This window comes from Copadichromis virginalis, linkage group LG7 (genome assembly GCF_057382275.1).
Source record: "Copadichromis virginalis isolate Kocher_CV1m ecotype Utaka linkage group LG7, C_Virginalis_male_GT1.1, whole genome shotgun sequence".
In the NCBI taxonomy this organism is placed as follows: domain Eukaryota; kingdom Metazoa; phylum Chordata; class Actinopteri; order Cichliformes; family Cichlidae; genus Copadichromis; species Copadichromis virginalis.
In genome coordinates, this window is record NC_140624.1 from 30,434,442 (window position 1) to 30,457,454 (window position 23,013).

General features: G+C 43.5%; 1 protein-coding gene across 2 annotated transcripts; it reads left to right on the forward strand.

Annotated features, from left to right (window-relative positions):
• Positions 1-1,934: 1,934 nt before the first annotated feature.
• lmbrd2b (LMBR1 domain containing 2b) lies at positions 1,935-21,158 on the forward strand. Of its 2 annotated transcripts, XM_085462960.1 has the most exons (18): positions 1,935-2,179; positions 10,222-10,431; positions 11,765-11,877; positions 12,294-12,392; positions 12,472-12,639; positions 12,823-13,033; positions 13,111-13,185; positions 13,278-13,391; positions 14,217-14,400; positions 14,547-14,728; positions 14,975-15,108; positions 15,464-15,569; positions 15,657-15,754; positions 16,124-16,227; positions 16,311-16,357; positions 16,911-17,025; positions 17,111-17,237; positions 20,448-21,158. In XM_085462960.1, exons 2-18 carry the CDS (start codon positions 10,258-10,260, stop codon positions 20,509-20,511), a joined length of 2,115 nt encoding a protein of 704 aa, XP_085319086.1. In that variant the 5' UTR covers positions 1,935-2,179; positions 10,222-10,257; the 3' UTR covers positions 20,512-21,158. The 2 variants fall into 2 exon arrangements, with proteins under 2 accessions (XP_085319086.1, XP_085319087.1); XM_085462961.1 differs by lacking the exons at positions 1,935-2,179; positions 11,765-11,877 and having other exon boundaries at positions 10,253-10,431.
• Positions 21,159-23,013: the final 1,855 nt, after the last annotated feature.

The following is a 23,013-nucleotide window of genomic DNA, read 5'->3' on the forward strand; positions in this document are numbered from 1 at the left end:
CAGAGGCAGAGTGGTAATGGGTGTAAGAACACAAAATAGAAAATAGGCCTGGGATGGGAACAAAGAACTGGGGTGCAGGGCAGAAAGACAATCAACCCCCACCCCCAGGGCATGAAGCAAGAGTTAGAGGGTGAGGGGTAGACAAAGGGCAAATGGACACTACCATAAAAGGAGATGGGGATCAGGGTGTCAGCACCCTTGGCCACTTTCCATTGTGGGGGTGTTTACTGTAGGGGGGAGGAGACCAGAGGTTATAACTGTAACTGTTGCGTGGAGTTCTTTAGATCAGCCTTTAGCATAGGACTGCATAGGAGTGCAGTGTGCTGATCTCCAGATGCATCTGTAAGAATAATGGGTAATAAAAGGATTGTGTAAAACATGGAAACATCTCAGCGTGATCTCTACCAGGACCAAAAGAATTGCAGAGACTGGCGTTGTCTCAACAGTGGCATCGTTCTAATCCCATACAGGAGCAGCCAGTCACTTACTAACTAACACTGCAAAACAGAATTGTTACCATATTTACCTTAATTTCAATTCAGGTTAGATTTTTTTGTGCGCAACACAGATTTTTTCTGCGTAGAGGCCGTGCCAGCAGTGCGCAATTGTGTACGCGCGCAGCTTAGAGGGAACACTGACGAAGAGATTGCAACTCTCCGGCAAACTGGGACCCATTCAGACCTTCCCTCAGCCCCTTGGCCACCTCCTCATTAAAATTACGTGAATACCAGTCTTACTGCCAGACTGCCCCCTCATAAGGCTCATTAGCCTCCATTCACATGAAGACAATAAAGATCCCTTCAGCCTCATTGATGGAGAAAACAATCAGTTTGCTCTTCTGAGTCAGTGCCTTAGATTAGATTAGATTAGATTAGATTAGATTAGATTAGATTAGATTAGATTAGATTAGATTAGATTAGATTAGATTAGATGAAACTTTATTAATCCTTCGGGTGGGTTCCTCCGGGAAATTCAGTTTCCAGTAGCAAGGCACCGAAAGAAGTTGCATTGTACAGATACATTAAGGGGAATGAGAGTAAGGATATAAGCATAAATACACCATATATACACATATACACATATATAGATACAGAATATACAATATGGATAAATAGGATTGCTCATTTGAGTGAGTATATTGCACAGTGATTATTGCACAGTCAAATATAAGAAAAAAAGACAAAACAAAAACAAAAAACAAATATTGCAAATATTGCACAGTGTAGAAAAGCACCTACAGCTCAGTTGTTCCACAACCAGTTCCTTGGTCTTTGAAGTGTTGAGTTGCAGGTGGTTTGTGTGACTCCATGTGACAAAGAGGACTTTGATTTTGTTTTCAGTCCTCAGACCTACATTGAGGCCAAGTGCGATTTAAAGATATGGAGGAGCTTATCTGTCTGTGAAAGACCGGCTGAGGAGAGATAACAACATTAAAATCCATTTATTGATTCATAATCGAATCTAAATAGCTGTGCACACAGGGTGCAGACTGAGAGCTGCAGCATTGGGTTTGAACACCCAATGCTGTGAAAATCACTGTATGGGCTCGAGAACACTTCTGAAAGAACATAAAAATATTAAAGAGAGTGGAGCAACCCCCTCCACATGCACACACACACACACACGCACACACATTTATTTGTGAAGGCTGACACACAGGAAGTAGTTCCTGCAGAAATACCTAATAGTGAAACATTAATGTGTTCACATCTTCGTTAAAGCCCTTGTGTTGTCTTCACCTGCTTAGGAGGTGAAGATCCAGATTAGTGCTTAAATTCAACTAGAGCACAGCTGGAAGCACTTGTGCGTGCAGCTGTGCTCAGCAGGGTGTGAAGATAAGGTGTTTTGACGCTGTGACGCCGATGACGTCATCTTGTGTTCTGGAACCTTCAATCTTCTGTCTCAGGTAATTCCTGATCTATCCGGTGGAGGGCAGTAACGATAAAGCGCTAAGAGAAGCGGCAGAATGACATGGTGTTTGCGCACGCGCAGACTGGCTCTGACGTCATCTGCTCCTCCCGGTAGGGCCGGGATGTGACGGGCTGATGCTACTGAGCTAACGAGCTGAAATCAAGAGGTTTCTCTCGGAGACCGGTGGCTGATAATAACAGGAGCAGCTCGCGGAGATAAACGTGGCCTCGTCACTCCGAGAGGAGCCGGAGCCCACACAGGAATCACGGTAAGAGCTGATGGGGCTGCTGGGAGGAGGTTGCTAACCCACGGCGGCAGCTAGCCGGAGTTCCTGGTTGATCCGGTGTTCCAGATCTACTGGCGTTTAGATCAACTGGCGTTGGTCGAACAGATGTGTGGCAGTCTTGCGTTTCAGGAGCTGCTACCGACAAACCAGCAAAAAAACGCCAAATGTGTCATCTGTGACACTTGTGAGGTTATGTCAAACACACTCCGTCAGTCTTGATGCTGTTGAACAACAAAATGTATAAAAATGTGGCGAGTTTACCTGGTGATATCCTCATGCGCGACGCGATCGCAAAAACAGCAAACAAGTAACACCACGCCGATGTTGTTCACAGGACAGCAAGAGTAAACGATCGGGAGACTGTCGTCGTCATCGTTCCCCTCGCACGGTTTATTTCTCCGAATTCAGCGTTTTTGCTTCACAACTAAAGCGAGCAGTTTACTTTGTGCACTAACATGGAGTCGGGTCAACCAGCGCCACCTCTGGCCAAGTGCCACAGCCTACAGCCAGATCAACCTGTGACACATCTGCACCACGTTTGAATCAGTGTCATGCACATTTGTACCTTTCAATTGTCTCTGTTAGTGCGTCGTGCAAATAAACCTTTGAAAAGAATGAAATGATATCATATATTCCTTATTGGCCTACATTTGTTCAAAATCCCAAATTATATACACAAAGTCATAGACATCACCACTCCAATTGGTCATCATGATTTTGATATTCTCTTTTTCCATAACAATGAAATACACCTTGGACAAATATGACACATCAATATTTCATTAGTGTTGTAACATCACATGTCGTTAGCATAGTCTGCCTGTGTCTTCCCTCTGCAAACGAACATTTCAGAGTTTGTTGTTATATACAGTCTGTATAAGTGTGGTTAATCTAATAAACATTTGTAAGGAGATGGCAGTTACTGTGAATGTACTGCAGGTGATTAGTAATAAACAGTCAGACAATGACCCTGACAATCTCATTCAATCTTGCAGATTGAATGCACCTTCTGTGGAAAGTGGTACCACACAGTGTTGTGGACAAATGTTGTGGGTGCTAAATAAACAGAAAAAAGTGATCCCTGTTGTCTTTGCTTACTGATTGTTTTTAGTGTTGACAATCCACATTGCTGCCATTGCACCTGTCAACATGTTTGTGGGCAGATTTGGATGTATCAGGGGTAAGTGCAGCCACTCAGCCTCTACTCAATGTGATCATAGCAGCAGGTGCAGATGTGTCACAAGTTAATCTAGTAGTAGGCTATGGTAGTAGTGGACTGACCTCCATTGGAGACTGCTCCAGCTGCTGTGTGATAGTGGATCTGCTACAAATTGAAGATCATAAGCAAGTTTTGGAAATTAACCCTTGTATTATGTTGAAGAACAAACAATTGACATTGATTTTGTTGCGGGTCATTTTGACCCGTACTGTGTAAATCCACTCAGAATTATCCAAAAACTGCAATAAAACAATAGCAACTTTATTTTCCATTAGATAAACATGTAGAACACAGACATACAACAGTTAGACTTTCCATAACTATTTTAGGAACAATTTGGTTTTTCGTTCTTACAAACACATTTCTTTTGAACTTGCCCAACGTTCTCAGTTTTTCAATCCTCAACATTTTCAATTTTGTCCACATGCTGGACAAAATGTGCTTTCTGCAGATGTACTTCTTGCATTCCTCACAGAAAGTGCTTGTTTTCAAACAGGAATCTTCCTAACTAAGATTTAAAACAAAGGATTTCTACGTCTCCTCCAGTCTCACAAACAGATGACAAACCAAGCAACACACCTGAGTCACTGACTTTCTTAAATCCACTCACTCTCACTGGCTCTGTTTATTACTAATCACTGTGTAACTGCTGTGAATTCAAAGTAACTGCCGTCTCCTTACAAATGTTCATTAGATTAACCACACTTATACAGACTGTATATAACTCCAGCCATGTTGATGGATTGCCTATATTGGCTGGAAATATTAATTTCCAGGGAACAGACACAGACAAATGATGCTTACAGGATGTGATGTTACAACACTAATGAAATATTGATGTGTCATATTTGTCCAAGGTGTATTTCATTGTTATGGAAAAAGAGAATATCAAAATCATGATGACCAATTGGAGTGGTGATGTCTATGACTTTGTGTATATAATTTGGGATTTTGAACAAATGTAGGCCAATAAGGAATATATGATATCATTTCATTCTTTTCAAAGGTTTATTTGCATGACGCACAAACAGACACAATTGAAAGGTACAAATGTGCATGACACGAATTCAAACGTGGTGCAGATGTGTCACAGGTTGATCTGGCTGTAGGCTGTGGCACTTGGCCAGAGGTGGCGCTGGTTGACTCGACTCCATGTTAGTGCACAAAGTAAACTGCTCGCTTTAGTTGTGAAGCAAAAACGCTGAATTCGGAGAAATAAACCGTGCGAGGGGAACGATAACGACGACAACAGTCTCCCGATCGTTTACTCTTGCTGTCCTGTGAACAACATCGGCGTGGTGTTACTTGTTTGCTGTTTTCGCGATCGCGTCGCGCATGAGGATATCACCAGATAAACTCGCCACATTTTTATACATTTTGTTGTTCAACAGCATCAAGACTGACGGAGTGTGTTTGAGATAACCTCACAAGTGTCACAGATGACACATTTGGCGTTTTTTTGCTGGTTTGTCGGTAGTAGCTACTGAAACGCAAGACTGCCACACATCTGTTCGACCAACGCCAGTTGATCTAAACGCCAGTAGATCTGGAACACCGGCAGCTGTCGCTCTGCGCGTCTCCGCGAACAGCCCCAAGGCTGATAAGGAGTCGGCGGGCGTTCACGCGCGGCTGTGAAGCTCCGAGAGGCTGTGAGGTCAGCTGCGGGTCACCCGAGTATCTACATCATAACACATAAGGAATCGCAGTTTCCTCCGGGTGTGGTCGCCCAGAAATCCTCCTCATCAGCCGGGAACGGTGATGAATATGTCCGCGGCTGTCAGGCGGAAGTCAGGACTTCCTGTCTGTGATTGGGTCTGCGGTTACAGCTCCTTGTAGCTGCGACACACTGAGAGCCTGTATCATCACTGGGAGCTGTTTACACACCTCTGTAGCATAGGGGTGCAGGGAGGAGGAGGGTGCAGAGGGGCATAAGTGCACATCTGGGTAACCTGCACATCTGTGGAGCCCCATTAATGCTGAATGAGGTTTAAGATCAACATGTGTGATCTGACCAGAGGCAAGAACAGTCACTCAGACTGTCTGACTCCCTCACAGGTTAACTGTATGTTAGTGAGGCCTGACACAGTGATGGTTGCTACTTACCTGAGTCTGAGCCTCTGCAATAGCATATCCACTCTCCTTACTCTTCTGGGAGGTCACTGAGGCATTCCCGGCATTACAGGGTGGGCTGTGGACACAAATGTAAAACCACAGGGCCTACACACATTAACACACACATAGGCCGGACACACAAACTATAAGCCTGTTTAACAACAGTGATATGTTAAACACACATTCACTGAGGCTACATCGGTTGAGTCTGAGCTCATTCCTTCAGCTCATTCCTGCTTGTTGGTTCATCACTGATCATGTGACTTTTCACAACACCAATGGTCTTTTTGGGGACAGATAAAAAATCTTCACATGTTACCCCTGGTCCTTCAGCTGTTCACATAAGGAAGAAATCTGTAGAAATAAAAATAAAATGAAGTGCAAGTGTGAGAAACATCAAGAGAGGCACAAGTCCTGCAGCACAGACTGATGTCACAGCTGTGTGGACACTTTGGTTTTATTGATGGTAATCTCATCTGAGAGAAGATCTCTGACCTTTATACCATCACGAGGAGGATCACATGACCACAGACAGAGAAGCCCAGCTTCCTCTTAAAGCGTTTGCCTCTTCTTCCTCAGAGTCAAAGTTTCTGAATGGATCTGTGGTTATTAAAACAGAAACAGCTAGGTGGCAGATGTTTGCAGCTTGAGAGGAAACGTGAGGCAGAGCAGGTGTGTTTGTTTCAGTAGGACGTCAGAACATTAGACATGCTGTAAAAAAAAAAAAAATACAAAGCAAGCTAAAAGGAACATCTGCAGGCAGTGCCTGTCAGCACTGACAGGGAAATATGTTTTTCATGATTGAACAGTTGAACCTGGACAGAAGTCAGAGAGTGACACAAGGTGTGAGGTAACTAATAGTGTTAGGTGGCCTCACATGTGTGGATGACAGGATGGGCCTCCATGCTTTCTTAGAGTACATTAAGAAATAAACCTCTGACAGAAACTCTGGAGCAATAATCCGCTGCATCAACAGTTAAATCTTCATCCATAGACAGAATCCAACTCCCTGGCTGGGCTTGCAGTAGGCAGCAATGAGCTTTGCACTGCTTTGTGGCTCTTTGTGAGTTCAATACAGGAGCTCATCACCCAGCATAGTCCCGGTGGAGTTTATCCACCGAAGAAGACTGAGAGCAACCTGACCACCAAGCTGGAAGGAAGGGTCGGCTTTAGCAGGGACTGAACTTTCAAAATAAGGGTTAGGCTTAAAAAACCTGAGTGGAATCCAGCTGTTTGTTGTAATAACCACAGATACATTCAGAAACTTTGACTTTGAGGAAGAAGAGGCAGAGTCAAAAGTGGGCAGCTCACCCAGGTGATGTCATTTAGAATAGAATAGAATAGAATTCAACTTTATTGTCATTGCACATGCACAGGTACAGGGCAACAAAATGCAGTTTGCATCCATCCAGAAGTGCTTTAGTGATATAGATATATTACAATATATATTAGCAATAATATAGATATGTGAGTATATTACAGAAATGGGTCTATTATGGTATGTTATAATGTACACGGTATGAAGTATGTTATGAATATGCTATAAGTGTAAGTATGTACAGGCTGTAGTGAGTACAAGCTATGTACAGGCTATGAACAGGATATAAATATGAAAAACTATACAGAAATCTGAGATATACAGCTATACAGAAATGTGAACTGTGCAGGTTATAAACAGTTGTAGAATTAAAAATTATTGTATGTACAGAATGATTATTTACACAGAACTATACAGTAGTGCAGTTAAGATAAGTGAGATATGTGGATAATTTCTACAGAGGCTATATAAAGTGCTAGTGGTTGTGAGTGGTGGTTCAGTCCATGTTATTATTGTGTTTGAGGGTACAGTTGTCCATTGTGTGTGTGTGTGTGTGTGTGTGTGTGTGTGTGTGTCCAGTCCATGTGTTAACGTGGGTCAGATGTCAGGAGGCAGAGTTCAGGAGTAGGGCTGCCACGATTAGTCGATTAGTCACGATTACGTCGACTATCAAAATCGTCGACGACTGATTTAATAGTCAACGCGTCGTTTGAAGCTTTGTAAGATCCCAAAAGACGCAGGAATGAGTAGTAGGATTTAAGAGTGTAATAACGGACTGAAACAGAAGATGGCAGCACTGCATGTACAAGGACGCCAGCTGCCCTTAAACCCCGAAGAAGAAGAAGCAGCTGTGTCCCAGAATTCATAGCGCAGCCCAGCTCAGTTTACAACAATGGCGGCAGCTAGTTAGTTTTAATGTTACTCTTATTATTCTTTCTGGGTCACAAAATAAACGTTTAACATATTTTCAGGCGAGAATGTAGCTGTGGAAACCTGAAATATCTGCTCAGTTTATCAAGACACCGCATATTTTCAAAAGCGCTCCGACGTTTTCGGAGACGTCTGTTACCCACTAGCTAGCCGGGGGCTAGGCTCACTAGCGCCGTGAGAGCACCGGACTCCTGGCAAATCATTTTCAAACCCACCGCCGTCTTTCGCTACTCAGGTTAAACATGATATATAAGTCACTTAGATAACTTAAAAATGTTATTGTTTGGCTTTTTTCAGTATTTTATTTGTTCCTGAGTGAATCGGTTTGTTATAGTTTCTACACAACTGAATAAACGTCAAGCAGACAGCTGATTATCAGAAGTGTGAGATGCTCGAGAATTTACTCCGGTGTCCTGTTATATTTTAGATAGCAAGGAGTTTATTAAATTTTAATGAAATTTGCAGATTGTTTCGGTGAAGTTTAATAAACTATCATCTTGTCTTTATTTTTAGTTAGCACAGATCTTAAACACTTAAAGCTGTAAGCTAATGATAGTTATATAAGAGCAGATGCTGCTGGTGCAATAAGCTGTACGTCCAATGGATGATGATCTGATTAGTCGACTAATCGCAAAAATAATCTGTGACTAGTCGACTATCAAAATAATCGTTTGTGGCAGCCCTATTCAGGAGTCTGACAGCTGTGGGGAAGAAGCTGTTCAGGTACCTGGTTGTCTTAGTCCGGTGGCTCCTGTAGCGCCTCCCAGAGGGCAGGAGGGTGAAGAGTCCATGTGATGGGTTAGCCAGTGATGGTGCTAGAGGGAACACAGAGATGATGTAAAGCTTTGCATAAAGACCCAACGGTTCGTCCAAAGGCTTCTGCACACTTCACCCAGTGAACATGACCGAATCCTGAGGAAACATCACAGCAGACTTGCTGGCTCTGAGTTTGATGACCCTGCTACGTAACCCCGGTCCCTTGCTGAGGAAAACTGCTGTTTCCCGTGTCGCTTGTTGGAACCTCCATCCCCCAACTTTTCAAAGAAACCACACAAAGAGTCTTTCAGGGCAGGTCGGCGTGCCTCTGCTCATCGGTGCACGTCTGTCCTGATTCTCTGAGATGGCGGTCATCATTATTGTGTTAGACAGCAGTTACTGGCAGCTAACCTAATAACCAACCAACAGCAGCTCCTTTATTGTCACTGTCTGCAGTCAGACTTTCCCACAGAGGTTTAGTGTGAATATTTTTCATTTTTCCAGCTTTCTGCAGGTAATGTGGAGATGATCGTCGAGCCTGACAGATGTGTGCTCTGCTCAAGAGCGCTTCAGATCTCCCACAAATAATGAGACTAAAATCCATCACAGAGCCAACAGATGTAGCATTTGAAGATTCAAAAGTGATTAATGCTTCGTTACAGTTTTTTACAGCCGCTAGGACACATTTCACAATACTTAGGTCACTTTTGAAAAACTCTTCACACAATCCTCCTAACTGACCTTCAGCTTGGCAAAGCAGTTCATTTCACATTCAAAATGCACTACAACTACCAAAACACTTTATTCAGGTCTCAAATAAACTCATTCTTCCAGAACACTAGCAAAGGTTGACAGCCGACAAACACACTTTGTCACCCACAAAACAATGACCTGAAAAACACTAACAACATGTAGCATGACACAGTGTTTTCTTGTGTAAAACAAGGACTCATCTCTGTTTATAATTTCAATATATGTTACTGGAATGAATCAGACATCATGCAGAATTTGTTAATATTTGTTTATGTATTTTTATTTTTTTGCACTAAGTAATCCCAAAATACAAGAATTTGTATACACACCATCCACTGATACACATACAATAGTAATGCTAATCTACTCGGTCTTCTCCATTTGGCCACAGGTTCTCATCCACATCACATCTTATGTCATCTAGGGCAACACACCTAGGAAAGAATCTTCTGGCTGCCAGAATTGAAGGAGTTGAAAGATTGAAGGAGTAACACCTGTGTAGATGTTCATCTACAATGAGGATCAGCTGTGGCTGGTTAAACTGCATTTTTAGATTTAAAATATGTTTCAATAAAATATTGTTGTTGAATTTTGCTGTCTTTTTAAGTTTTGCATTGTGTTATTGTTTTGGCCACAAGTTTAACAGTTTTGAAAACAGTATGTAAGCACATGCAAAATGTCCTGTACGTACAAAGATTTTTGGCAGTTGTTGTGTCTGAGTGAGAAAATAATTCATGAAATTTGAGAGATGTAGTCATTGAATGCATTTTGTGCCAAAACAATGATAACTGATCCTCAGTTTAGCCCACATAGACTTCTGTTGTGCTCACTGTGTGAGGAGTTTTGCAAAAGTGACCTAAGTATTGAGAAATGTGTCCTAGCGTCTGTAAAAAACTGTAAAGTGACCACGCCAGTGTTTCTGTCCACCTGCTGCAGGTTTGTGTCAGTGCCTGCTGACGGGAGCGCAGCAGGATGAGTGGGGCGGCGCTCGGCATCGAGATCGTAGTGGTGTTTTTTTTGGCGCTGTTCCTGCTGCACCGATATGGAGACTTCAAGAAGCAGCAGCGCATGGTGCTGTTCGGCACGCTGCTGGCCTGGTACCTGTGCTTCCTCATCGTCTTCATCCTGCCTCTGGACGTCAGCACGGTCAGTATGACACACAGCATCAAACTGAGATCCCTCCAGTCCTCAGAGGTGTTCAAGCCTTCCATTCACGAAGCTCCTCAGGACTTTGATGGTTTCTGTCTAGTAGGGCTGCCACAAACGATTATTTTGATAGTCGACTAGTCACCGATTATTTTTGCGATTAGTCGACTAATCAGATCATGGATCTGCTCTTATATAACTATCATTAGCTTACAGCTTGAAGTGTTTGTGCTAACTAAAAATAAAGACAAGATGATAGTTTATTAAATTTTAATGAAGTTTGCAGATTGTTTCAGTGAAGTTTAATAAACTCCTTGCTATCTAAAATATAACAGGACACTGGAGTATATTCTCGAGCATCTCACACTTCTGATAATCAGTTGTCTGCTTGACGTTTATTCAGCTGTGTAAAAACTATAACTTTCATCTCAGCTAAATCGATTTACTCGGGAACAAATAAAATACTAAAAAAATCCAAACAATAACATGTTTAAGTTATCTAAGTGACTTATATATCATGTTTAACCTGAGTAGCGAAAGACGGCGGTAGGTTTGAAAACGATCTGCCGGGAGTCCGGTGTTCTCACGGCTCTATTGAGCTTTGTCCCCGGCTAACTATCGAGCTGGTGGGTAACAGACGTCTCCGAAAACGTCGGAGCGCTTTTGAAAATATGTGGTGTCTTGATAAACTGAGCAGATATTTGAGGTTTACACAGCTACATTCTCGCCTGAAAATATGTTAAACGTTTATTTTGTGACCCAGAAAGAATAATAAGAGTAATATTAAAACTTACTAGCTGCCGCCATTGTTGTAAACTGAGCTGGGCTGCGCTATGAATTCTGGGACACAGCTTCTTCTTCTTCTTCGGGGTTTAACGGCAGCTGGCATCCCTGTACATGCAGTGCTGCCATCTTCTGTTTCAGTCCGTTATTACACTCTTAAATCCTACTACTCATTCCTGCGTCTTTTGTGATCTTACAAAGCTTCAAACGACGCGTCGACTATTAATTCAGTCGTCGACGATTTTGATAGTCGACGTAATCGTGACTAATCGACTAATCATGGCCCTACTGTCTAGTTGTTCTTTGTCATTTTTGAGATTCTTTTGTTTTTTAATATAACATCTTTAACTTTTATGACATTTCATAGAGAAGCCTTATGAGCTCCTGTGGACTTCAAGCACATCTGTTACACAACAAAAGATTACTGTTTTATACGGCTCTGATGTAAATGTCAGATTTCGACTTCCATATGTGTGGAAAAGATCTTTACATGTTTGATTTCATTCAGTGAATGTGTGTCAGCGTACGTTTGTCTGTCTGCTGCTTACAGACAATCTACAGGCAGTGTGAGCAGGACCACAAGGAGCAGGCGTCTGTTCCCGCCCTCGTCTCACCGCTGTCCAATCGCACTATAGTAAACACAACCGCTGCACCCACAAAAAGGTTTGAATGCTGTGCGTGCGTGTGTGATTTCAGGGTAAAGGTTGAAACCTCTGCAGTGAGTTTTCTGGAAATTTGTTGGTGATTAACAGGAAGTGTTTGACATAATTCATAATTCAGGGACAGAGAGCTGAACCCAAACAACACATCCACTCAGTATGTCCTCTGTGATCTGGACATGAAGGCATTTCAAGTCGTTAATGATCTTTTCACACAGAGAGTCAGAGCAGAAGACAGAGCAGGATTTGAAGCGACTCCTTCTTATTGAACTTGAGTAAATGTACTTTGAAACTCAGGCGGCTTTTCTTAGAGAGACCTGAGTGTGTTACAAAAAATGTGACTAAAAGAAGTGTTGTCTTAGTAAATAAAACCAGATAACATCAGCAGGTTTCTGAACTCCTGATTGTGTTTCCTCTCAGTGTACGAACGCTGTGCCACAAGCCGTGGAGCTACATCCCTGATGGCATCATGCCAGTGTTCTGGAGGGTGGTGTACTGGACGTCTCAGTGCCTCACGTGGTCAGTACGAGCCCGAGTCTCCTCATGAAACCTCCACATGCTGAGTTTTTGTGTTTTAAAGGTTTTCTTGTGTCGTCAGGCTGCTGCTGCCCTTCATGCAGTCGTACGCTCGCTCCGGAGGCTTCTCCATCACCGGGAAGATCAAAACGGCACTGATTGAGAACGCCATTTATTACGGGACATACCTGCTCATTTTCGGCTCTTTGCTCATTTACGTGGCCGTTCATCCTGAGTTGCGCCTCTCCTGGTGAGTGGACCCTGAGGAAGAACCCCCTTTTTTTGTTTTGTTTTGTCCTGTCTGTGAAGAGAAAGACAGGACAAAGACATGCTGTGACGATTAAATGCAGAGGGCTGTATAAACACATAATCGACTCCTAAACTCCTCCTGATTGGCTGCTGTATGGAGTTACCTGCTCTGTGTGTTACTCAGGTACGAGCTACAGACCATCGGGATCACTGCCGCCAACACCTGGGGTTTGTTCCTGCTGGTGCTGTTACTCGGGTACGGGCTGGTGGAGATCCCTCGGTCCTACTGGAACTCCTCCCGGCACGGACACTTGCTCGTCAAGACCTACTTCAAGGCATCCAAGCTGATGACGGAGAAGGCGGATGCAGAAGAGAACCTGGAGGATGTCATGGAGGTAAGTGACAGCCTCCAGCAGTTACAAACATTTGGTTTAATGTTGCCGTTTTCACTGAGACGTCTGTTCTGCTGTAGGAGGTGAGAAAGGTCAGCGAATCCATCAAATACAACCACCCGCTGAGGAAGTACATCGACACCATCCTCAGGAAAGTACGTAGAGCGAAGCTGAGCGTGAACATGATGGGTGATAACTGTGATGTTTAAGTTCATGAGTGTGATGACGTGCTCGTGGTTTCCCTCAGTGCCCCTTGGACTACCAGGAGAAGATGGGCAGGAACATGGACGACTACGAGGACTTTGATGACAAACAGAATACGTACCCGACGGAGAAGAGCCTGGTGAAGCTTCATAAACAGGTGAGAGGATTTGACGAGTCAATCAGACTGTGCTGCCTTCTTATTGGAGGAATAAAGAGATGAAACAGATTCTAATGAAGACTCCTGACGATGTGGTGGCAGATGTTTTTGTGTTCAGTGAAAGTGTTTCTGTGTGTTTCCTGAATACCTGCACAGAGCACGTCCACCTTAAACTTTATCCACATGATAAAGCTGCTCAGTGAAGGTTGGGGGCATCAGCTAATCTTACAAAGCTCAGTCTAGTGCTGACCTTTGTTAGCCGGGGGTGAGAAGCAAACCATGATGTCAGGCTCCGTCTGTCTGAGATGGACGGACATTTTACTCCCACTGGCCCCCAAAATTTCCACCGTAACAAAGTTTCTGATGTCCATTTTAATTATGTTGCTGATGGTACATTACATGTTCATTATATTTAAAGATGTCTCTTTTTTCTGTTCTTCATATTTATTTATATACATGAGGTGGCCAGAATATTAGAAGTGCCTGAAAATGCAGAACTGAGCTGCACTGAAATGGCTTAGATTGTAAGATTCAGATCGATAAAGATATGAATCATAATCTTTGTAATCACTGCTGTCAGCTGAGCGAGAAGATAGTCCTCGTTCCACTGCAGAACATTTACAGTTACAGTGATGCTGTACAGGTGATGATTTCAAAAAAGAAGAGGATGATGATGAGATGACGATGATGTAAAAAGCGATGAAACAAGGAAAAACCTTTCTCTTTGTGCTTGTAGTTTCCTCCTCACACTGCACACAGCTGAAGTCTTCTGTTTCCTGTTCACTCTGTTTCCCCTACTCTGATGTCCGAACCTGTCGTGTGCAGGTGATCTACGCCGTGCAGAGACACAACCGGACGCGTGTGCAGTGGCAAATCCTCCTGCAGCAGGCCATCCACCTGGAGGACGTGGCCAAGAACGAGACCAGCTCCACCCACCAGTTTGTCCACAGCTTCCCTTCATCAGAGCCGGCCGGCTGGTTCAGCAGATACATCTACACCCCGACTGTAGGTGGGTGTAATGAGATCACTCCTGTAACCACCTGCACAGGTGTCCTGCTACAGTTTTCCTTTGGTTGCTGGTGGCAGTGACGTCGAAGAGTAAACACTGCCCTGTGTGTGTGTGTGTGTGTGTGTGTGTGTGTGTGTGTGTCACAGAGTGGTACTGGGAGTGCTTCCTGAAGCGCTGGTTTTACCGCCTCCTCTCCATCGTCCTGACTCTGTTCAGCGTGGTTGTGGTTTGGTCCGAGTGCACCTTCTTCAGCACACGGCCCGTCCTCTCGCTGTTCGCCATCTTCATCCAGTTGGCTGAGAGAGACTACAACTACCTGTACATCGAGGTGAGCCTGAGAAGACAGACGCTGGTTTACACACAAACCATCAGACACAGAGCTTCATATTTCTGTAGAGCCTCTGAAAGTGTTTAAAGGCTGCTGTGTGATGGAGTGCTGCACAGCTGAGTCTTTGTTGTTTTACAATGAAGGAAACATGACACGTGATGCGTGTTTCAGTTTCACTTTCTTTGTTGAAACACGATCACACTTCATTCAGACCTCTGATCACCTTTTGCTCTCTCTCTCCACCAGATGGCGTGCTTCATCACAATCTTCTTCCTGTGCACCTGTGTTTACTCCACCGTGTTTCGCATCCGAGTCTTCAACTACTACTACCTGGCCTCCCACCACCAGACCGACGCCTACAGCCTCCAGTTCAGCGGCATGTAAGTGACAGCAAGAATGCTTTTATTTTGAAAGGATTCTGAAAGGGACATGTTCAGGAAAGATCGCTGTAAACCAAGAGAAGACATGAGTACACATGTTTCTTTCTAGAATGTTCCTCCTCATATACAAGAAAAACATTTGTACTGTTTCAAAAAACCTCAAATTACTTAATTTTAATACCTGTTCTGTAGAAAGGATCTCCTCTTTATCTTCTTAAAGCACAGAAACTAGAGCGTTTTGTAGTGAGTCAGTGTTATTAAACAACATGTTATGTGACGCAGAAGTTCACTTGGAGGCGATGGAGGAGTTGACCTGATGGAGGTTTAGTGACTCTGTCGTGTTTTCCTCCTGCAGGCTGTTCTGTCGTCTGACTCCTCCTCTCTGTCTCAACTTCCTGGGTTTGATCCACATGGACTCGGCCATCTCCCACCAGGAAAAGCTGCAAACTGCTTACACTTCTGTAAATACCCACACTGTATGAAACCTGTGTAACACACCTGTGCTGCAGTGTCTGCCTGACTCACCTGTTGTTTGTTTGTTGGAACAGATCATGGGATCCATGCGCGTCCTCTCTTTCATTGCTAATGGCTTCTACATCTACTACCCCATGTTGATCGTCATCCTCTGCATCGCCACCTACTTCAGGTGAGATGAGTCTCTGGAGTCTTCCCTGCTGGGCGCTTCTTTAACAGTGTGGATTGGTCATGTGACAGAAGATAGTCTGAAAAGCCAGAACAGGGTTTTACATACAGAATTTGCTGCTTTTCCTTGTTGTTCATGAGTTAAACTGAAGTCTTTGAAAACAAAAAACTGGAAGAGATCCCGACGGATTAAATAATTCAGATTATAAAACCTTTGCATGTCTGGGGTGTTGGTGAGCTGTAGCATTTATAGCAGTCTTTTAGATCCTGCTTCTCTCTGCTGGTTAGTGCAGGATTAAACAGAACCATCAGGCGGTTTATTATATATGTAGTTATGTTTGTGACTCTGTGTTATAATCAATGTTCTCCTCAGTTTGGGGACTCGCTGCCTGAATCTTCTGGGCTTCCAGCAGTTTATGGATGACAGTGAAATGACCTCTGACCTGATCGACGAGGGAAAGGAGCTGATTCGCCGGGGTGAGACTGCCACCATCATCTGAATTCTCTTTGACTTTTTAACATGAAAGTAGTAAAATAGTAAAATACAATATTTTTTACAGAGAAAAGGAAGAGGCAGAGGATTGAAGATGGTGAGAACAGACGGAGGGTGAGTACCTGTTTGCTGCTTCTTTTTAGATATCAGAGAAAACTAATCACATGCATCAAAGTCCCTTTGTATATCTTATTTTAATAATATATATTTTCATTGTTTATTAAGTGCACAGACTGTAGTTTACAGCAGGTTTCCTCAGATATAATATTATATTCCAAAATAACAAAGTCAGCTGCTGGGAGAGGAAACAACACTGAAACAGGAAGTACAGAAGATGCTCATCACTGGGTTTTCTGCCTAAGATTAAAGATTGAACATCAGCGTCCCTGCAGGCCAATAACACAGAGACAGCTATTTAGAATCAGCAGATGAGGCAACTGTAGTGACAACACTGAAATGTTTGTTTTTCTGACTGTTTGATGAATGTGTGAGTGAAAGAAAGCTGATGCCAGGAGTGATGGAATCATGGCGTGACACAGATGACTCGTGTCAGAGCGCTTACACAACCCGTCACGTACAAACATGAACTGATGTCTACTGGGAAACAGCAGGAGTGAAATCCTTGTTCAAGCGTCCTGATCTGTTTGTGTTGTGTCATCTGCTGCAGGAGTGGAAGGAGCGCTACGGGAACCCGAGAGAAGACTACGCTGCGAGGAATAGGAGCAGCCACGAGATGAAGGAGACGAGCTACTCAGACACCGTGAGCTCCAGCAACAGCAGACGTAAGTCAGCAGGTGGTCGGCGCTGCTCTCTGAAGGTGTTTTTGGTGGTTTTCGGGTGACGGAGCACTTCCTGTTGTTTGAACAGAGGCTAAATATTCCCGGTCTGGGAGCCGAGCAGAGAGGGACCGCATCGAGCTGCTGCAGGACGCCGAGCCCTTGGACTTCAACGCCGAAGCGCTGACAGATGACCCGCTGGACGCTGAGTCTGGAAGGTAAGCATGGTGTCATCATCATGGTTAGGCCACTGTGTTTGGGATGCACGTTTGAGAGTTTCCCTGTTTTCAGCTGCTGGTAATGTTTAATTCTTTAACTTTGTATTTTAATAGTTTTCAGTTTGACTGCTGTTTCATTTCAGAGTGTGTTTTTTTTTTTTTTTTTTTTTTTTTTTTTTTATAAATACGGATAATTATCCAGGATGAGATTCAGGAAGTTATTACAGTACAACACAAGAGTGCATAACTTAATGGCCCCAAGCCAACACAGCAGAGACGTGACACCCAAACACTCTTGTTGGTGGTACGTGTGAAGCGGTTTTCATCAGATCCTCCTGCTGACCCCTAACCTGCTGTTTTTATTGCCCCAATAGATTTAAAGAGGAGTTTCAAATTAGCACTATTGCCTCACAGCAAGAAGGTCCTGAGTTCACCATCAGGGAGTGGAGGGCGTGTGTGGAGTTTGCATGTTCTCCCTGTGTTTGCGTGGGTTCTCCCCGGGTATTCCGGCTTCCCCCACAGTCCAAAGACATGTAGTTAGTGGGGATAGGGGATAGGCTCCAGCGACCCCTGCGACCCTGAAAAGGAGAAGCGGAAGCGAATGGATGGATAGAGTTTCAAATGCAGATAACTTGACTTTGGTTGCTCATGTTTAGCTCCTGTCTGTTGGCGGGATGTAAAATGTCCGTGACCTGCAGGGTTGATGTCTGCATGCACCAGCCAGAAATATTTAAAAAAGGGTTAACTAAGGGTTAACTAACCAAAATGTTGTTAAAAAGCAAAAGGAAGAAATAATATTTAAATGTTTGGATGTTTTTTGGGTGGATTCAGTAAGAAAAGGTGAAGAAGTGGAGACAGAGAAGTGTGGATAGTTTTCCGTTTACGGAAGCGGTTGTGGGATTTATCGGGAAACTAGCGGACGACACAGCAGAAAGAATTATCATCCGAACGTTTCCCAACCAGAAGCCGTGGGTGGATAAAAACATCCGCGACGCTCTGAGATCACGCACCGCTGCCTACAATGAAGGGCTTGTCTCCGGTAATATGGACCTATACAAGGCTGCGTCCTACAACGTGCGCAGCGCGGTCCGAAAGGCAAAGCGGAGCTACGGGGAAAAACTAGAGTCACAGCTACGACAGTGCGACTCTAGGAGCCTGTGGAAAGGACTGCGGACTATAACGGACTATAAACAACCAGCTTCTTCAATGATGAATGCAGATGCTTCACTGGCTGATGAGCTGAACACGTTTTATGCTCGCTTCGACGCCGCAGCAATTAAAACAACAAACGGCTGCGCGCGCTCGGAGTGCACCAGTGAAGAAAATGCATTCGTCATCACAGAGCATGCCGTGAGGAACACCTTCAGGAGGGTGAACACCAGGAAGGCAGCAGGACCAGATGCAATCCCTGGCCGGGTCCTTAGAGCCTGCGCTGATCAACTAGCACCGGTGTTCACGGAGATCTTCAACCTCTCCCTGGCCCAAGCTGTGGTTCCCACGTGCTTCAAACAGTCCATTATTGTCCCTGTTCCAAAGAAACAACAGCCCGCTTGCCACAATGACTACCGTCCAGTAGCACTGACTTCAATTGTGATGAAGTGTTTTGAAAGACTGATGAGAGATCACATCACTTCTTCACTTCCTCCCACCATCGACTCACTTCAGTTTGCTTACCGGACTAATCGTTCCACAGACGATGCCATATCTCACCTGCTCCACACATCCCTGAGTCACCTGGACACTGGCAGAGGGAATTATGTTAGGATGCTGTTCGTGGACTACAGTTCAGCATTCAACACAATAATTCCCTCTAAGCTTTTCACCAAGTTGACGGATCTAGGACTCAGCTCATCACTGTGTCAGTGGATCCTCAACTTCCTCACAGACAGACCCCAATCAGTGAGGGTGGGAAAACAAGTCTCCCCCTCCATCTCACTCAGCACTGGAGTGCCTCAGGGCTGTGTTTTAAGCCCCCTGCTGTACTCACTGTACACTTATGACTGTGTAGCCACATCCGACACCACCTCCATTGTCAAGTTTGCTGACGACACTGCTGTTGTGGGCCTGATCTCCGACAACATCGAGACGGCCTACCTGGAGGAGATTAGGAACCTGGAGACCTGGTGCCAGGAGAATAACCTCCTCCTAAACATCAGCAAGACTAAGGAGCTGATCGTGGACTTCACTACAAAGCAGGCGAGGAATTACAAACCCCTCATCATCAGTGGCACGCCAGTGGAGAGAGTGGACAGTTTCCGATACCTGGGTGTCCACATCACTCAGGACCTGTCATGGTCCTGTCACATCAACACCCTGGTTAAGAAAGCCCGTCAGCGTCTCTTCTTCCTCAGAAGACTTAGAGACTTCCATCTGCCACTGAAGGCGCTCAAGAACTTCTACTCCTGCACCATCGAGAGCGTCCTGACGTCAAACATCTGCACCTGGTTTGGGAACAGCACCAAGCAGGATAGACGAGATCTGCAAAGGGTGGTGCGCTCAGCAGAACGCATCATTCAATCAGAGCTCCCTGACCTGCTGTCCATCTACACCAAGCGGTACAAGTCCAAAGCTAGGAAGATTATGATGGACCTCTCCCATCCCAACAATGGACTCTTCTCACTGTTGAGGTCTGGGAAGCGCTTCCGCTCCCTTAAGGCCAAAACAGAGAGAATGAAGAGGAGCTTCTTCCCCCAGGCTATTCGGGGCCTGAACCAGGTGTAGGACTGGACTCTCCCAAACACGTCACTATAAGACTGGACTCTCACACACATCACCACACGCACCACCACACATTTCCTATAATCCTATAATTCCTATAATTTATAATCCTTATCTTTATAATCTCTTCTGCTATTTGCACATTCTTTACTGTAAATTCCTAAGTTAATTTGTAAATTTTTGTAGTAAATTGTAAATATTGTAGAACTTTTCTTCTGTCATTTAATGGTCGGGCATTGTACAGCTACAAGCATTTCACCCCCATGTCATACTGTGTATGGTTGTGTGTGTGTGACAAATAAAATTTGAATTTGAATTTAAAGAACTTAAAGGTTTTTTTTATAAAGTTTTCTGATAAATAACTGTCAGTTTGTTCATTTCAGCGCTGACCTCAGTGCTCTTTAATGTGTTGGAGTAAAGCACACCTGTTTCTAATGTGTCTGCACTGACCTATCCAGAGATGTGTGAACTTGTGTGTTTTTGTGTTTTCAGGCACTCTGGAGGACGGTACCTGTCCATGTCGTCATCTCGTAGCCGAATATTTGACGACATCTAGAAGAGAAGTCTGAATCACTGTCCACACGTCCACCTGCAGCATGACCTCCTTCTCTCAGCACTCGGCATGCACACTGAATAAAAGCCGCTCAGGTGAACTTCTCTCACCTGCAAACATCTACATAAACAATTTGCATCCGTTTCTGTATGCAGCTGCAGGTCCATGAAAGCACTTTTGAAGGAATATTAAATTTACTCAGCATGTGACAGACTGCAGGCCTGAGCTTCTCAACAGATCAAACCCTCAATTTACTGCATGTCATGAAGGCAGGAGAGGCAGTCAGAGCACATGAATGTGAATCACTTTATCCGCAGGTTTCATGGAGGCCCTGCTAATATATTTAATTTCTAGTGTTTATTCTTTAATGTTGTAGATTTATTTAACTGTCTGTCATGATGGGAGCTGTTAGGATTCGCTGATTCAGTCACTGATAAACCTGAAATCCTTCAGTCATGTTGGAGGTCAGGGCTTCATGTTTATGGGATTAATGTGCAGTTTAATTGAGTCTGTATTTCTCTGTAATTTAAAGCTAATTGGGAGGTGGTGGTATCTGAAACCATGTGATCACTGTAAACTCTGTGATTAATTACCTGATCGACCTACAACAACTTCACTGTGTTTAAACAGGAATGAATCCAGTTTCACTTTATATATATATATATATATATATATACACACACACACACACACACACACACACACACACACACACACACACACACACACACACACACACACACACACACACACACACATACAGCACTGTGCAAAAGTCTTGAGCCCTCATTTGCCCCATTTCTTTACATTTTGCATGAAAACTGGAAATAGGTGCAGCGATTCATTGATATGTGCAAATATTTATAAAAAAAGAAAAAAAAGAATATGAGGCAAAAACAGAGTTTTTACAGTTCGAACGAGCTTGAAAGTGAATGTTTGGTCCGACCTTCATCCTTCAGCCCCATCTGAACTCTGTGAGGATCTACAGGAACATTTCTCCAGGCTCCTTGAAGGACATTCAAAGCTCTTCTTTGGATGTTTCTCCCTTTTGTGGATAATGATGATAATGATGATGATGATGATGATGATGATGCCACTCTTTTTATGTCGTTCTGTGCTTTGAGAAGATCAGACCATGACTGACGGTGTTATTGTGTTATATCTCTCAGGTCACTGCTGAACTGTTTCTTAAGGACGCGACTTTAACATACTGTTCAGAAAACATTCAAATATTACAAGAAATTTTGACTTTGAAGCAAATTATAAACAAATTAAGGACAGCTCAAGACTTTTGCACATTACTGTGTCCTGTTGAAGGAAATATTGACAGGTGTTTGCTTCATACATGGATTACGGAAGTAAGAAAAAGAGAAGTGACCTTTTAAAAAGCAGTTTTTAGGGTTAGAGATGTAACCGCTGGGCTGGTCATTATTACAAAGTTGTCATGTTTTAGAGCTTCAGATGGTCTTTCTTACCTTCCAGGCAGCCAACGTTAGTTTCTTTCATCCTAAGTAGGCAGTTCAAGTTTAAACCTGCTGACTTATTCATGTAAAGTGAGCAGTATTTCATCTGTGTGCTGTTAGATTTATATTTGTTTTTGTTTACATTAAAATAAACTGGAAATATAAAGAACTGAGAGCAGATCCCTGAGGAACCCCAGAAGTCATTGTGGGCTTGTATTGATTCCTAAACCAAGCTGCTTATGAATGTATTTATTATAAACTAAAGATTGAGATTGACTTTGAAAGATTGACTGAGGCTGCCTGGAATGTAGGAAAAACAATAAGAAACCATGACAGTGATCTTTGGGGGATTTCTTTAGTCACATTTTTATGAAGCAGTAGTTTATAACATTAATATGAAGTGAGCTGAAACTCTAAAAACACAGAACTGGCCCTTTAAATAGCATTGGCATTAAGTGTTATGGCGTTGATGAAGATCCTGCTGGCAGAAACGATCTTCAGTCAGAAAGGTGGATGGTCAGGATGAACCTGGACACTTCTCTGTACATATGTATCATATCTTTTGTATGATATGGGATAATAACTGATAGAGACAGATGTGACTTTGTATATATATTTCTTGCAGCCTGTTAACACTGTACCTTCTCTCAGTGACCTCCTGCCTTTACAAATGGCTCTTCTGTGTTTCTGTCTCATCATTCTGGTGATGAATATTTATCGTCCACCATGATCGCAGCACATTGTTCTGGTAGTGATTTATTCCCGGGACAAAATAAAAATGTCCTTTGCTGCCGTGTTGTTACACAATAAAAATGATTGAGGTGTCAGACCTGGTCTAACCCTGGTTATTGTCTCAGATACGACGCATGGCTTCAGTTGGTTTCCTTCATTTGTTTCTTGCTATTTTTCAAACACATCTGCTGCTTAAAACTTTATGAAATAGCTGCACTCACTGTTAAAAGGAAACCCGGAAGAGCAGACACAACAAATAGAAGTGATAATAAAAGCTCCATCCCCACAACTTTACTGGCCTTATGGATCA

Coding starts and splice junctions, on each gene's coding strand:
- lmbrd2b (XM_085462960.1), top strand. CDS start 10,258: ATGAGTGGGGCGGCGCTCGGCATCGAGATCGTAGTGGTGTTTTTTTTG. Junction 15,570..15,656: donor TGCAAACTGCTTACACTTCT/GTAAATACCCAC, acceptor TTGTTGGAACAG/ATCATGGGATCCATGCGCGT. Junction 17,238..20,447: donor CTGGACGCTGAGTCTGGAAG/GTAAGCATGGTG, acceptor TTGTGTTTTCAG/GCACTCTGGAGGACGGTACC.